This window comes from Xenopus laevis, chromosome 5L, assembly GCF_017654675.1.
Source record: "Xenopus laevis strain J_2021 chromosome 5L, Xenopus_laevis_v10.1, whole genome shotgun sequence".
NCBI lineage: Eukaryota > Metazoa > Chordata > Amphibia > Anura > Pipidae > Xenopus > Xenopus laevis.
Genome location: NC_054379.1, coordinates 86,943,140 through 86,960,545, shown reverse-complemented (window position 1 = coordinate 86,960,545; position 17,406 = coordinate 86,943,140). Strand labels below are relative to the sequence as shown.

The window sequence follows — 17,406 nt, the reverse complement described above, 5'->3', positions numbered from 1 at the left end:
TGTCGGCATTTGTATGGAATTATATATGATTCTACAAAAAGAGCTGTGGAATATGTTGACAGTGTGGGCACTTCAGAAATGCTTGATAAAAATAATAATATTACACCAAAACAGTCACTTCCCGTTCTCTATGTTACTCTAAGTTCAGAATTAATTAAGACTTATCAGTTATATGGGTATCAACCCCCCGACCAACTATGCCCAATAGTTTATAGTAAATGGCATAACAGAGAGAAAAGATTCCTCTACTTATCTGTAACTGTTTTAGCCTAATTTCTTGTTGTTGTTTTTTTAACTTTTAGAGCAATATTACAAAACTATGGAACTATTTAAATAAAAAAAAAATACTTTGTTTACTTTGAAGGACCTTGCATATAAAGACAGCCACTGGCATGAAACCTGTTTCAGGTGCGACAAGTGTGACCATTCCCTGGTGGAGAAACCCTTTGCTGCCAAAGATGAGCTCTTACTGTGCATCGAGTGTTACTCCACTGAATACTCCTCAAAATGTTTTGGCTGCAGAGCTGCCATAATGCCCGGTAATGGTTAATTCATTTGCTTAATTAGGGCTGTTCATTAGTCACATGAATTGTAATTAATATATAATCAATTTTTTGTAATGGGAGGATATGGAGTAATGACTTGCTAATATTGCTATTTTTTTCCCAAGCAGATGTACAAATTAGAGTTTCATTTGAATTCATTCACCTCATTATTTTTCTCACACAGGGCTGATGTATATCTTGTTCTACAAAGACTAACACTGTATGTTCAAATTAATTTTAATACCTAGGCATTTATTAATCACAAATCAGGTACAAAGAGAATAAAAAAAAAAAAAATTTTGTCAGACAGTCTATTTTATAAACATTGTGAGCTGTGGTATGGAAATATTACTTTTATATTTTATGCAAATGAATCTCCTACTGGCATTATTCCTATTCATAAGGAATGAATCCTGTTTAAGGGATAAATGTTAGTTTTCCTTCTGTATGAATGGATTCATGCTTATGAATTGTAACAATCAAATTGTTATAGAAACAGGACAATCATTGGTAGTGATACAGATCTTTCTAAACCAGGACAAAATGTAATTTCAGCTGGCCCAATAATGAAATGGATAAATAAAGAAAATAATTGTGATGGCACTCACACTTTAGCTAAACTCAATTCCCACTTGCCAAAGATACAAGAAATGTTAAATGAAAAAACAATAAACTCAAAAATTTCTCCAAGGCATGCTAATAGATAAAAAAATATACTTTATTTACATCAATAGTTAAAAGAGATGGAAAGTATTTACAGTATTTTTCCATACAAGGAATAGAACAAATTAAGACAGGCATTAGAGGGGGTGACCTTCTGATGAAATTAAAGAAAAGAGAGGTATATTGGATTTTTCACCTACAAACCAGGTTGCCACTAGGCCTCAATTATACTTTTGATGTGACTTGTTATATTTAATTATTTATATATGACTATTTTCTAATTATATTTCTGTACATGCCCTGTAACATGGATTATCTAACACATAGATCATTGTATCTGAACAAAGCCAGTAGTCCATTGGATGATATATGGCAATTGTAACATATGTTTGTGATTGGTTTTACTAAGGGGAGGGACTACATGTGCTAGTACTTAAGGAACAGAGCAAGAGAGACTAGTTGGATTCTGCCTATGACTAAGTGCTGGGTAAGCATGAAACGCGTTAGGCGTTAGAGGGGATACTTTCCATGTCTTTTAACTATTGATGTAAATAAAGTATATTTTTTTATCTATTAGCATGCCTTGGAGAAATTTTTGAATTTATGGTTTTACCTCTGTTTGGTCACTAGAGGTCTCCGGCATGCATACCAGTAGTATTTACTGATTCTGCTCCCAATTTGACTCTAATAAATGAAAAAACAAAACAGTAACAATTTTATTACTATAAAGTATTGCTAATATTGTTAAACATTAAGGGGGTTATTTATTAATGGTCGAGTTCCCAAAAAAGTTTTAGTTTTTACTACAAAAAGTTGAATTTTTCAGGATAAAAAAAAACAAAATTCTTTGAGATTTATTGGGCCCCGAAGCTGCTAAAAGCCCCAATCCAAAAATACTCCAGTTAAAACCTGTTGGGGTCATGTAGAAGTCAATAGCATTTGAAGATGTGTTTTGCCATCTTGATTTTGTTTTGTTTTTTTACTGTGGTTTGCACTAGAAAACTCGATAAATTTGAGTGTTCTAGGGGTTTTGGCCTATAAAATTGATAAACTCTGGCTGGCAGATTTACCAAAGGGCGAAGTGGCTAACGCTAGTGTCAAATCGCTTGAGTTACCGCCCGCAGGGACATCGCCAATTCACTAGCGAAAGAGACTGGTGCTAGTGGTCATTCGCACTCTATCGCCAGGCTACAATTCGCTCTGGCGAATGGACGTTATTCCGCAAATTCACCAAAGTGCAGATTTTACTGAACGTAAACCTCAGACCAGGTGAAGTGCATTGAAGTAGCTAGATCTTCTTCAATCTCCTATCATTTACATTATATTCTGTGAGCTGAAAATGCATTAGTCCAAAAAACGCTGGCGACTTTTCTTTTTCTCAGCCTGATTGCCTGCAAAACTCCTAACTTGAACTTTTTTTGGGTAACTGTTTTTCCCCATACATTTTCTAACATACGGAACATTAATTTTACAGTGGGCTCATGTGTAGGGCATTGGAATAACTCTATTGTCTTTATTAAGGTTCCCTGGACATGTGTTTTAAAAGGTGTAATTTGTATAATAAAGTATAGTCACCAACATTTAACATAAAGATGTCCATACAACTTTAAATTTCCCACTCTATGCAAATTGACCTGAGCGCAAAATCCGTAGCGAAGTTTTGCTAGGTAGAAATGAACGCTAGAGCATCTTCACTTTCAAATGCTGGCATTGCTAAAGAACGTTAGAGAAAAGTTAACAATTGTTCGGCGCCCACGCCGAAACTCTGCAATTTAGTGAATTATGAGTAATCTGAGCAAATTTTCGCCTGACGACATATTGCACTGGGTGCGAAGTGGACGCTGGCCAATTGGTTAGCAAAGCTTCCCCTAGGTATTTTAGTTTTTTCCTCAGTTGCATTCAATCTAGTTTTTTACATTTGGGTTTTTTCATAAATAAGCAAACATTTGAGTCGTGAGTTTATTCGAGGTGGAAAAAACCTCACAAACTCGACTTCTGATAAATAACCCCCGGCTGGATATGGAATTTTATATAACAATAGAAAGATTGTTTGATCTTTTCTGTTATGGACCCATGACATCAACAAGAGACTCTAAAGTAGTGTAAGGTCTTACTATTAGCTTAATATATGCTACACAGAATATGTTTGACTGTAATGTTAAACGAATGTAATACACTGAAATGCAATAGGAGCAGCTTTTTATATTGTCTGAATAGTACTCAAATACATTCTCTTTCTCCTTTGTAGGGTCACGGAAAATGGAGTATAATGGAAGTAACTGGCATGAAACCTGTTTTGTTTGCCAAAGCTGTAGAGCGCCAGTAGGAAATAAGCCATTTATCCCCAAGGAGTCCAAGATATACTGCATGCCCTGCTATGAGAAACAATTCGCTAACCAGTGCAAGTCTTGTAGAAAGGTAGAAAGACATAAAAAGATATTTGTATTCTAATCCTTTAATATGTGAAGCTTTCAGCACCATTAACAACCAATTTAAAGGGGATCTAACTCCTGCTGTACTGCACTGCTCAACCACACTTTACTCATTTGTGGCTGGCATACTTTAAAATACTTTAATATATTATATAGAGAAGATAGACATTTTTGTCAAATTTTAGATTGCATTCATCTGAATGTGCATCTGTAAAAAAAATTGTGATGTCAGTAGGGTAGGGCAGCTGTTCATTTCAAACTCGCTTGGCAAGTTCCACCCAAAATGTAGTACAGGTATAGGATCCGCTATCCGGAAACCTGTTATCCTGAAAGCTCCGAATTACGGGAAGGTCATAACCCATAGACTCCATTTTAATCGAATAATTCACATTTTTAAAAATAATTTCCCTTTTCTCTGTAATAATAAAACAGTACATTGTACTTGATCCAAACTAAGATTGAATTCATCTTTATTAGCGGCACAACAATCCTGTTAGGTATAATTAATGTTTAAATGCTTTTTTTAGTAGAGTTAAAATACAGAGATCTAAATTGTGGAAAGATCTGGAAGACCCCAGGTCCCGGGCATTCTGGATAACAGGTCCCATACCTATGGCATAGATATCCTGTACTCAGCTCTATTCATCAATGCAAAATAAAACAGCAGCGGTTCTTTTAAGTATTCAAAATAATGTATAATTCTATCAACAATGATGGGAAAGGAGATCTAAAAATACATTATCGTGTCCTGAAATTCACCGCTGCAAATAAAACATTCTTGTTTTCACACAGGCAATCACCAAAGGTGGGATTTCATTCCAAGAGCAGCAGTGGCACAGAGAGTGCTTTGTGTGTACAAGCTGCACGAAAAACCTGGTTGGAGAAAAATCTACTTCTAGAGATGAATCGCCATATTGTGTGGATTGCTTCGACAATCTGTATGCCAAGAAATGTGCAGCTTGTACAAAGCCTATTACTGGTAAGTGAACCAGAAACTTAAAGATACAGAAAAGAGATTTACTTTGACCAAATTCACTTTGTCCAAGAAAGAAAGACATTAAGTTGCTCTACCCAAACATTCTTGCACTGTAACTCGGGCGCTGTAGTCTTAAAACAATACTGCACAAAAAACTTTTACAAAGTCCTCCAGAACCAATATTCCAACTGATCAATTGGATCCAAAGGATCATTTAGTTAGCTCTGTTTAAACTTACAGGGGTAATTCACCTTTAAGTTAACTTTTAGGGGCAAATTTACTAAAGGGTGAAGTGACTAACGCGGGTGAAAATTCGCCAGTGTGTCATCATTTCGGTACTACGCAACAGTCGCTGGCATAACTTCCCTAGTGAAGGAGATAGACTCTAGCGCTACTTCGCTCCCTAATGCTTGGCGAATTTGCGCTCTGGCAAACTACGTAACTACGAAAATTCACCAAGATGCGGATTCTACTGAACGTTACCACTTGCACCAGACTTGCCTTCGCCACCTCAGACCAGGCCAATCGACCAAGTGCAATAGATTAGATAGGAGTTCCTAAAAAATAGTTAAAAAAATTTTTAAGTCCCAAAAAACGCTAGCGTCTTTTCCTTTTTCAGGGTAATAGGCTGAAAACGAGGGTACATTTTTTTGGGGGTTACCGGCTTCCCCCTACATTTCCTAACATATGGCACATAAACTATACACTGGGCTCATGTGTAGGGCAATATAACAACTTTATTTTATTTTATTAAGGTTTCCCGGGCTTGTGTAGTGTAATGTATGTGCTGCTACATATACTTCTTTAACTTTAACTTCCTGCCATATACAAATTAGGCAACGCTAGTGCAACTTTGCTTCGCTTGACGCAGTAACGCTGGGGCAACTTTGCCAGTATTCGGCGCCCTGGACGCAACTTTGGATTTTAGTGAATTAGCGTTGTCCTGGCGAATCTACGCCTGGCGAAGTGTTGCGCTGTGAGCGAAGCTGTCGCTGGCGAATTTTCAGAGGTTAGTGAATTTGCCCCTTAGTGCGTTATAAAATGGCTAATGTTAAGCAAATGGACTTAATGTTTTTCTTTTTTTTATAGTTTTTGAATTATTTCCTACTTCTTCTTACTCTTTCCAGCTTTCAAATGGGGGTCACTGACCCCATCTAAACAACAAATGCTCTGTAAGACTACAAATTTATTGTTAAAGCTACTCAGCCTTCCTATTCATAGTGCAGTCTCTTATTCATATCAATACATGGTTGCTAGGGTAATATGGACCCCAGCAACCGGATTGCTGAAATTGAAAACTGGAATGATGCTGAATAAAAAGAATTCTCCTTGGTGAATTGTTTTCCACGTGTAATTAAAGTTTTTTTTAATAACTTCTATGAAGAAGTAGGGGCTGCAATAGGACAGCTTTATGGCTGGGTTTAGCTAGAATTCTACTAAAAATTGAGAATAGAAGCAAACTTTGAAATGAAGCACAGTTGAAAGTGGCTTACAGATATAATGGTCATGAAAAATGATAATACCCCAATTTCTATATAATTTTCTGTAGTGAAAGCTAGACCAACAAATAATGATGGGAAGCACAAATCCCTTTGCAGATGTGTTTAGTATTTTCTCTTGCAGAGCAGTAAGTAAATATAAGGAAACTGATTCATACAAAATGCAAATTCAAAGCAATTTAATCCCTTAAAAGCCTGTGAATTTTTAATTGCAGAATTTGCATTGCAAATAAAAAAATTTTTAAAAATTAGCTGATACCAAAGTGTTGATAGCAGGAAATATTTTGCTAAATGTTTGGCATGATTACAAAATAGCAAAGTGTTTCTATATTTACTAATCTCTTCCCACAATAGAAACTGTTTGTCCCATATTACATGGATATTAAACATGGTTTAGTTCCATAATAACCACAGTAGTATACAGATACAGTATCAATCAACTTGACAGGTGCCCCGCCCCCTGACAGGTGCCCCGCCCCTAATGGGCGGGGTTACCGCCCCTAATGGGCGGAGCTAAGTTTGATCTGTTCTTTCTGACCTGACATGGCCACGCCCACTGCGGCAAAGCATTCCCCGCCCACTGCGCAGCCGCCATTTTGTGAAATTAAGCCGCCATTTTGTGTAATACCCATAAACCCTAGCTAGCCAGCGGCAAAGCATTCCCCGCCCACTGCGCAGCCGCCATTTTGTGAAATTAAGCCGCCATTTTGTGTAATACCCATAAACCCTAGCTAGCCAGCGGCAAAGCATTCCCCGCCCACTGCGCAGCCGCCATTTTGTGAAATTAAGCCGCCATTTTGTGTAATGCCCATAACCCCTAGCTATCCTCTACTGTGAGTGCCACCAGTTGGTTATGTTTGATATTACAAGCGCTATATGGGATCACAGTGTAACTGAGAGGGCCATCATGCGTTTATTGTTATAACTACCGATGAATACCGAAAAAGACATGTACAGACATGGCTTTTGGTATTTTATAGGGCCTCAGGGATGGGCCTACATGCCTGGGCATGTCTAGAACAGTGTAGAGCATATGTATAAATATGAATTAGAAATAAATAAAGCACAGCATACATATTGTAATGAAACATAGCATATTTTTATTAAAGACAAACCAACACACATAATGTGAAATATACATTGTAAAAATATACAGAAATGTACAAAATACTGTATTCACTAATAAGCATTGATATAAACGTTTTTTTCAATTCTACACATATATACAGCTATAAATACACATAGATATATACATTTAGTATTTCAACCAGTCAATAGATTGAAGCAGAGAGCTAGAGCGTTTTTTAGGTAACATGTATCTATGGGGGGTTAATGATCCAGGGGTGCCTAAAGTAGTACTCTGCATTGGTAAGTGTTTTATAAGTTTAGGGTTTGATGATGAAGGTCCAGAATCAATATGTATTTTTATATTATTGAAATATTCACGATTTGAAGTATTACCAATGACTGATGAAGGTATATTAAGCTCAGCCATCACGCGAAGCATTGTATCCCAGCCGTGGGGCATTTTACGCTCAGCAACATAATGACTCTGCGTAACACCACGGACCAAGTCCAGTATATTAGAACCTGATACTGTGTCATTTTTATAAACAAGTTCCCCTTTGTCATTCCAATCTACAATATGTTTTGATTGTGACATTTTGGCAAGTAATAACTTAGCATTTTTTTTAAAACGCGGATTTACATTGTTTATAACCTCATCAAACATAGTATCAGCTGCTGTAGTGACGGTATCACCATCTGAATTCGGTTGTGTCACAGTTATAGCAGGATCTCCAGGTGGCATTAAAAGTGTTAAGCTCATCTTCTCACGATCATCCTGCTTCGCATGAACCAGGTACTTTTGCAATACAGTTGTATAACGATATATTTTTTCACTATCTGATAAGTCTTTTCGCTGTACAATATCAGAAATCTCACCATCAAGTTGCTGTGCGACAGATTGGTGCTTATGAACAACCTTATGCCTGCTATAGAGAAAACATTATAAACATAACAAATAAAACCGTCACTAAATATAATTCGAATGATGAGCCGGAGGTAAATACCTACACAATCGACCCTTTTGAGTACACCACCTTAGCCTCTGTGTGTATGGCAATGTACAGGCTAAAGTTTTTACCCGAAAACTGTATTGCAATCTTACCCCCTGACAATTACAATACGAAACATAAACGTTTCTCAACACCGGCTATACAATGGATGATGTACATTGCTCACAAAGAGGGGATTGCTATACAACACGCCTTACAAGGTGGTGAAAAAAAGGTTGGTAAATACTGGTTGGATGGCTATGCTTTTGATAATGGCAAACATATAGCCTTTGAATTTCAAGGTTGCTTTTACCATGGATGTCGTGTTTGTTATTGTGAAGATGACTTTAATAGGGTAACCGGCACTTATTTCCGTCAACTGAACCACAAAACACAAATCAAGACTAATTTTTTAAAAACAAGGGGCTTTGAGGTCCGTGAACTCTGGGAACATGAATGGCATGCTATGCTGGAATCTGACAAGGACCTACAGGCATTCATTCAAGAAAAAAAGTTCCCCCAACCCTTGTCCCCCCGTGATGCCCTCTATGGCGGCCGTACAAATGCTATAAAGCTCTACCATAAAGTGGCCCCCGGTGAACGCATTCACTATTACGATTTCACCAGTCTGTATCCCTATGTGAATAAAACAAAAACATATCCAATTGGTCATCCAACAATTATCTTTGAAAATTTCAAGTCTTTTAATTCTTATTTCGGCATCGCTAAAGTAAAAATATACCCCCCTAAAGACTTATTTTTTCCTGTTCTGCCTGTAAAGATGAACGGAAAACTAATGTTTCCATTGTGCTATACTTGTGCCTCTACGCATCAAAATATGGACTGCTGTCACACGGATGCCGAACGCGCATTAACGGGTACGTGGTGCACAGTTGAAATTCAGAAGGCCTTAGATATGGGTTATAAACTTGGTGAAATCTTTGAAATTTGGCATTTTCAATCAAGTACTAACAATCTCTTTACCGACTACATTAAAATACATCTCCGTGATAAACAAGAAGCCTCAGGCTACCCCAGTTGGTGTACAGATGACGAGAAAAAACAGATGTATGTTGATGATTATTTGGCTAAGGAGGGGGTGTTATTAAGACGAGAACATATAGCCCCCAATCCAGCAAAAAGACAAATAGCTAAACTGTTTCTAAATTCTCTGTGGGGTAAATTTGGTCAAAAATCTAATCTACCTACAACTAGCATCGTCACTAATCCAGATGATCTCTTTAAGTACGCATTTCTATCTCAGTACGAAGTGTCATCATTAGATTTTTTAGATGATGACACAGCAATGGTTAATTGGAAGTATGCAAAAGAATGTCAAACTCTTTCACGTAACACAAACATATTTATTGCTTGTTTTACCACAGCATACGCCAGGCTTGAATTATACAATCTTTTGGCCCGTCTAAAAGAACGCTGTCTATATCATGACACTGACTCGGTTATTTTTGTAAGCAAGGACGGTGACTGGAATCCGCCTCTTGGTGACTACCTAGGGGAACTGACCAGTGAGTTACCTGCTGACACTTACATTACTGAATTTGTATCGGGCGGACCTAAAACCTACGGTTATAAGTTATCGACAGGTAAGACTTGTCTAAAGGTTAAAGGCATCACACTAAATGCTAACAATATCCAGTTGATAAACTTTGACAGCCTAAAGGATCTGGTATTAGACTACCCAGAAAATTCAAACCCTCAACACCAGAAAAAGATTGTGGTACGTCAGGACGGTATAGTTAGAAACAAAAAGTGCTGGCAAATAGAGACTCGGACGCTGCAGAAAACACAAAAATGTGTTTATGATAAACGACGACTAACAGACGGTTATCAAAGTATAGCTTTTGGTTACAGTAACCATGGACACTAGACTGCAACATCCTTTTTCATGTATACTGGCCGGACCTTCTAATTCAGGAAAAAGTTTTTTTGTGAAACAACTACTGTATAGTTCAGCTACACTGTTATCGCACAGGCCTGATAATATTGTTTGGTTTTATGCATGCTGGCAATCACTTTATGATGAGCTGTTACAGAAAATACCAAATGTTCGGTTTATAGAAGGATTACCAAATAGCTTTAATGATGATGAGCTATTCCCCCCTGATAAAATCAATCTGACTATTGTTGATGATCTCATGGAGTCTGCTAGTGAAAACTCTGAGCTTGAAAAAGCATTTACCAAGTATGTACACCACCGAAATCTCAGCATCATGTACCTAGTACAAAATATATTTTGTCAAGGAAAAAAGAGCCGAACCATAAATTTAAACACCAAGTATATGGTGCTTTTTAAGAATCCGCGTGATAAACTCCAAATTACTACTCTGGCTAGACAGATGTACCCTGGCAAATCAAATTTCTTTTTAGAGGCGTTTGAGGATGCTACATGTAGGCCATATGGCTATTTACTGGTAGATTTACGTTCTGCAACCCCTGATAATTATAGGTTAAGAACCGGTTTATTTCCTCCAGAACTGCCCGTTGTATATATCCCTAAAAAGCAAAACTCTAAAAAGAGGTGATTTCATACTTGTTGGGTCATTAGCTATTTTTTCCACAGGCGGTTAACATGTCTACACGTTTGAAGCGTAATTGGCATACTTTAAAAATGTTAATGAATGCTAAGCCGAATCAGAGAAGGGTCATTCTGTGTACAGCATCGGATGACTTGATCGCAGCCATATGTGAAATAGCGCTCAACACTCTTAAAGGTAAAATACCACTTACAAATCACCAAGTGGGGGTGCTTAAAAAGTGGCGAAAAGTTATAAAAACTTTGAGCAACAAAACATTTTCATTTGTTAAGAAGAAACGTCTAGTGAAACAGTCCGGTGGTTTCATCCCCTCTCTATTGGGTTTTGCTATACCTCTGCTAACTGGTCTACTGACTAACCGTTAATGGAGTACACTGAAAAAATGTACTTAGTTCCTAAACAGGATATAGATCGCTTACAACGGACTGCCGATAAGGTTGTTCATAAGCACCAATCTGTCGCACAGCAACTTGATGGTGAGATTTCTGATATTGTACAGCGAAAAGACTTATCAGATAGTGAAAAAATATATCGTTATACAACTGTATTGCAAAAGTACCTGGTTCATGCGAAGCAGGATGATCGTGAGAAGATGAGCTTAACACTTTTAATGCCACCTGGAGATCCTGCTATAACTGTGACACAACCGAATTCAGATGGTGATACCGTCACTACAGCAGCTGATACTATGTTTGATGAGGTTATAAACAATGTAAATCCGCGTTTTAAAAAAAATGCTAAGTTATTACTTGCCAAAATGTCACAATCAAAACATATTGTAGATTGGAATGACAAAGGGGAACTTGTTTATAAAAATGACACAGTATCAGGTTCTAATATACTGGACTTGGTCCGTGGTGTTACGCAGAGTCATTATGTTGCTGAGCGTAAAATGCCCCACGGCTGGGATACAATGCTTCGCGTGATGGCTGAGCTTAATATACCTTCATCAGTCATTGGTAATACTTCAAATCGTGAATATTTCAATAATATAAAAATACATATTGATTCTGGACCTTCATCATCAAACCCTAAACTTATAAAACACTTACCAATGCAGAGTACTACTTTAGGCACCCCTGGATCATTAACCCCCCATAGATACATGTTACCTAAAAAACGCTCTAGCTCTCTGCTTCAATCTATTGACTGGTTGAAATACTAAATGTATATATCTATGTGTATTTATAGCTGTATATATGTGTAGAATTGAAAAAAACCGTTTATATCAATGCTTATTAGTGAATACAGTATTTTGTACATTTCTGTATATTTTTACAATGTATATTTCACATTATGTGTGTTGGTTTGTCTTTAATAAAAATATGCTATGTTTCATTACAATATGTATGCTGTGCTTTATTTATTTCTAATTCATATTTATACATATGCTCTACACTGTTCTAGACATGCCCAGGCATGTAGGCCCATCCCTGAGGCCCTATAAAATACCAAAAGCCATGTCTGTACATGTCTTTTTCGGTATTCATCGGTAGTTATAACAATAAACGCATGATGGCCCTCTCAGTTACACTGTGATCCCATATAGCGCTTGTAATATCAAACATAACCAACTGGTGGCACTCACAGTAGAGGATAGCTAGGGGTTATGGGCATTACACAAAATGGCGGCTTAATTTCACAAAATGGCGGCTGCGCAGTGGGCGGGGAATGCTTTGCCGCTGGCTAGCTAGGGTTTATGGGTATTACACAAAATGGCGGCTTAATTTCACAAAATGGCGGCTGCGCAGTGGGCGGGGAATGCTTTGCCGCTGGCTAGCTAGGGTTTATGGGTATTACACAAAATGGCGGCTTAATTTCACAAAATGGCGGCTGCGCAGTGGGCGGGGAATGCTTTGCCGCAGTGGGCGTGGCCATGTCAGGTCAGAAAGAACAGATCAAACTTAGCTCCGCCCATTAGGGGCGGTAACCCCGCCCATTAGGGGCGGGGCACCTGTCAGGGGGCGGGGCACCTGTCAAGTTGATTGATACTGTATCTGTATACTACTAACCACTATATCAACTCTTTTTGTTAAAGAGGGCCTTGTAGGCTTTTAGAAACCAGTGAAATTAGCATCAGAATAAATCAGCCCTGTAGCAACAGCTTATATGACAGGCAAACTTAATTTCTGTTTGTTGATTTGCAAAGACTGCCAAGATTCAACCTCTCAGCTGCCCAGAACACACTGAGCATGTGCAGTGTCACTGACACTCCTAACAAAATCCAAACTGGTAGTTTCTATTCACAACTTTGAAGGCCTGGATCATGTTGAACTTTCAGGCTGGTGCAGTATGTTCAGTATATAAAATGTAGTATTTCTAGCCATATTCATTTTAGTAGTGATGCACCGATTCCACTGTTTTCAAGGATTTGGCCGAAGTATTAGACCTAATTGACCTACACCTACACTAATTGGGTGTGGGGTGTGTCTAATGAGTCCTATGCTTTTTCGTGAGTGACACATTTGGTAGTACTGCCTACTTTCTTCCCATTGGCTATCTTTCTTTTAAATAGCTTGTACGTAATGTTTAATGTCCAAACTATGTCCCTGGTAGACATGAAACGTGTCAGGTCCCTCTCCAAAAGAAATAGGCTAATGGGCCTGCTTCTCATTTGAGCTGGGTATTGTTGAAAAATGGCTTTTTTGAAAGTTCTTTATATAGGATCCACAAACAAGTCTTGTTTTAGTAATGCATAGTCCTTCGCGCAGATCTGTGCCCCAGGTCTTTTAAAATGCAGATACACGTCTAATGCCAATCTTTAAACCCAAGAACCGTGATTAGAGAGTCCATTTATTAAACCTCAGTTTTTCTGGTTGAGGTTTTTAGGGGGGAAACAAACTTTTTTTTGGAAAAAAAAACCCTCAAATTTTGAGAGATACCCCAAAACTGCTAAAATCCAAATCCCCATCTCAAACCTGTTGATTTCATGTAGAAGTCAATGGAAGATATCACTGAAGTTGTTTCTTGGCATTGTGATCTGCGCTGGATAATCTGGAAAAGTTCAAGGGTTTTGTCCAATAATCCTAAAAAGTCAGGTCTTCTCATCGAAAATGTAATAATATCGAGATTTCGGAGCGTCGGTCGCACAATGCGAAATGCTTGGTTCTGTTGTGACGTTTTGTCGCTCGATTTTTTTGAGAAAAATGATTGATAAATGTGTGAAGATCGTGGATTGTCGTCTTTGTTTTCAGAAAAAAATTGCTAAATTTGAGTTTCAGTATGCCTAACTGCCAATGCACTTTCTGTGCTTAAATCATACTGGTGAAGTTTTGAAGTCATCCTGTGTATGGTTACATTTAGCCTCCCCAAAGAAAAAAAAGTCACCCTCTGCCTATGAATCCTGTCCAAAACAAAAACCGAATCATGGAGTTGGTGCATCCCTAATTTTTTTCGTGTTCAGTTCTCCTTTAATAGATGTAATCTGTATGTTTACTAAAGTAACCAACATATCCATTTCTGTTTAGGGCAAGGTGGAGCCAAGTACATCTCTTTTGAAGAGCGTCAGTGGCACAGTGATTGTTTCATCTGCACCAAATGCTCCAAGTCACTTGTTGGACAGAAATTCCTTACTCAGCAGGATGATGTCCTGTGTCCTGCCTGTGGGTCGGCCATATAATATATAATATAATGTGAATTGTCTTCCCTTTCTTTTTTTCACTTTCTTCTCTGATTTCTTTTATTCATTGCTTCTTTAATTCTTGTAACCTTGGGCACATTTTATGTCCTTTATTCTTTTCAAATTTTGGCAGGCCTGACATTTTTATAAAAACGCTATGAAAAAGTAATGGTACCTTTTTAGCAGTATATTATTTTGTCTGGAATAAAACCTTTTAATTCAAGAAGCCATAAATATGTCAGTGTGTGACGTTAAAAGTTAAAACCTGGGTGGACAGTTACAATCCAGTGACTCGGCTAATTTATGAGACTGCCAAATTTATACATGCACATAATAACTATTAGTTATGATGCATACGCTAATCAAGAAAGTCAATCTAAAATAGAGCCTCAGTATAGCACCCCTGTTATAACAGCAGCCTCATTTGCAACAACATATGTGAAATAAAAATGTTATGTAATCAATATAACACCTCTGTCAACCTAAACCCATCCTCTACATAACACCAATACTGATACCTTCTTTCAGCTAGTAAGATAAACAGTATATATGTAAGGATTTTAGCTGGCAGGAAGGTAGGGGAAGGCAGTTCGGGAAAATTGTCCTCGAAGAAGAGGAGATTTGTCTCCAGGGGGACTAATCTTCCCGAATCTGCCCGTGTGCCCTTACCCTAAGGGGTCATATTGTATATCTAATGTAGTAAAGAAAGTCCAAATATATATATATATATTTTTCACTTTTCTTATCTCTGATCTCAGGGGTATCCAACATGCAGCATTCATGCTATTATTGATCACAATACTCCTAAGGATATTGAGTGGTTACTGAGGCTGGAGCCACAGTTTTGGTTAGATCTTCAAAACAATGATAAATACTGTACGTAATGTGCATGCCTGTTTTTATGCATTTCCTCCAACAGATTATATAAAGCCCAATTCCACTTATATTGCATCACTGAAGGCCATTTTCATGGACTACGTCTCTCTTTAGTGCTGGCCAAGGAGAAATCGCTGCATAAGATGAACTGATGTACATGAGAAAGTCATGTGTTTTTATCTGTAGTGTGTCTCTTCTACGTGTAATGGGCATTTATATAAAGTTAAAAGCAACAAATAATTGGATAATCTGGCAGGAAAGAAAGAAATCAGTCTGTCCATCCCCACACAGCAAATAATTGATATGCATTTATGGGATGAGTCAGAAAATGCATATAAAATAGGGCAAATACATCATAATCAGCAAAATGATCTTACTGGGTCTTTTTAGAACAATAACTTTCAGGTTATGACTAATTATAGGCAGTTCTATAGTATAATTAATTCCTGGTTCGGGGATGAAAAGGTTTCCCTATTATTCTAAATCTCAGATGTTGTTTTATGACAATGAGATGCGTGGATTTCATTTTATAGACATTGCTTCTTTTCAAATACCAAAGAACCTTGCTGATTAGATTTTACAACACATTTCTTAGTTTCGGTGCATCTTCTGTGCCCCCTACAGCTGAAAATATGGTACTTTAATGTTCAGCACTGTCTCTTCTGCATGGCGATGCAATATACGGAATGGATAATGTATATGCTTGTACCAGTCTAACAATAAAGTCATATGCCTGGATTCATCAATTTTGCACATTTTTTTTGACATTTGGGGGCAGATTTATCAAGGGTCGATGTGAATTCGAGGGAATGTTCGAAGTAAAAAAATTCGAAATTCTAAGTAATTTTTTTTAATACTTCGACCATTGAATAGGATACTATGGGGCAAATTCACTAAGATTCGAAGTTGCGCCAGGCGCAACTTCGCCACACTTCGCCAGGCGTAGTTTCGCCAGTGCTCCGCAAATTCACTAAAATCCGAAGTTGCGCACAGGGGTAGCGTAAGGTTGCGAAGTTGCGCTAGCGTTGATTCGCTATGTAAAGCGAAGTTACGCTAGCGAAGGCTAATTTGCATACGGCGCGAAATTCAAATTTCAATGGAGGAATACGTATCAGCACTACAAATGCCAAGAAAACCTTCAAATCATCAAATAAAAATTTTATTTTGCCCTACACATGTGCCCACTGTCTAGGTAAATTGCCATGAGTCAGGAAATGTAGGGGGGAAGGAGGGGAGCCCCAAAATTTTTTTCGATCTTTTTCAGCCTATCACCCATAATGTAGAAAACACGCCAGCGTTTAGGGACTTAGAAAAAATTTTGACTTTTTTTGACACAATCCCTATCTACTCTATTGCGCTTCGCCAGGTCTGAGGTGGCGAAGGAAGTCTAGCGTAAAAGGTAGCGTTCAGTACACTGCGCAAGTTAGTGAATTTGCGTAGTTACGTCGAAAATTCACCTGGCGTAAGGGTGCGAAGTAACACTAGCGAAACTACGCCAGCGTTCGTTAGTGAATTTGCGCAGTAACGAAAATGCCAAACGCTAGCGAATTAACGCTAGCGTTCGGCGCTTCGGCGCTTAGTGAATTTGCCCCTATGACTTTGAATTTACTTCGACATTCGATTCGAAGTAAAAATCGTTCGACTATTCGACCATTCGATAATCAAAGTACTTTCTCTTTAAAAAAACTTCAATACTTCACCAACTTAAACCTGCCGAAGTGCTATGTTAGCCTATGGGGACTTTCCAGAGCAAGTTTTTTGTATTCGAAGGAAAATCATACGATCGTACGATAAAATCTTTTGAATCATACGTTTCGAAGTACGACCGGAGTACGATCGTACTATGATCGGAATACGATCATACGATGAATAAAATCCTCCGACTTTGAATTCAAATGTCGGGGGGGATTCTATTCGATGGTCGAATTTCGAAGTATTTTCCACTTAGAAATTCGACCCTTGATAAATCTGCCCCTTAAAGGGGTTATTCACCTTTGAGTTAACTTTTACTATGATGTAGAGAGTGATATTCCATTTTTTATTATTTGTGGTTTTTGAGTTATTTAGCTTTTTATTCAGCAGCTCTCAAGTTTACAATTTTAGCAATCTGGTTGCTAGGGTCCAAATTACCATAGCAACCATGCATTGATTTGAATAAGGACTGGGGTATGAATAGCAGAGGGT

At 37.9% G+C, this 17,406-nt stretch overlaps 1 protein-coding gene across 1 annotated transcript in view; it reads left to right on the top strand.

Annotated features, from left to right (window-relative positions):
- The window catches only part of fhl5.L (four and a half LIM domains 5 L homeolog), a 45,898-nt gene extending 31,322 nt beyond the window's left edge, over positions 1-14,576 (top strand). Inside the window, exons 3-6 of the mRNA NM_001094408.1 lie at positions 365-539; positions 3,457-3,626; positions 4,433-4,619; positions 14,195-14,576. Of these exons, the coding sequence (NP_001087877.1) occupies positions 365-539; positions 3,457-3,626; positions 4,433-4,619; positions 14,195-14,346 (684 nt within the window). The 3' untranslated portion in view covers positions 14,347-14,576. The remainder of the gene's footprint in view (positions 1-364; positions 540-3,456; positions 3,627-4,432; positions 4,620-14,194) is intronic.
- Positions 14,577-17,406: the final 2,830 nt, after the last annotated feature.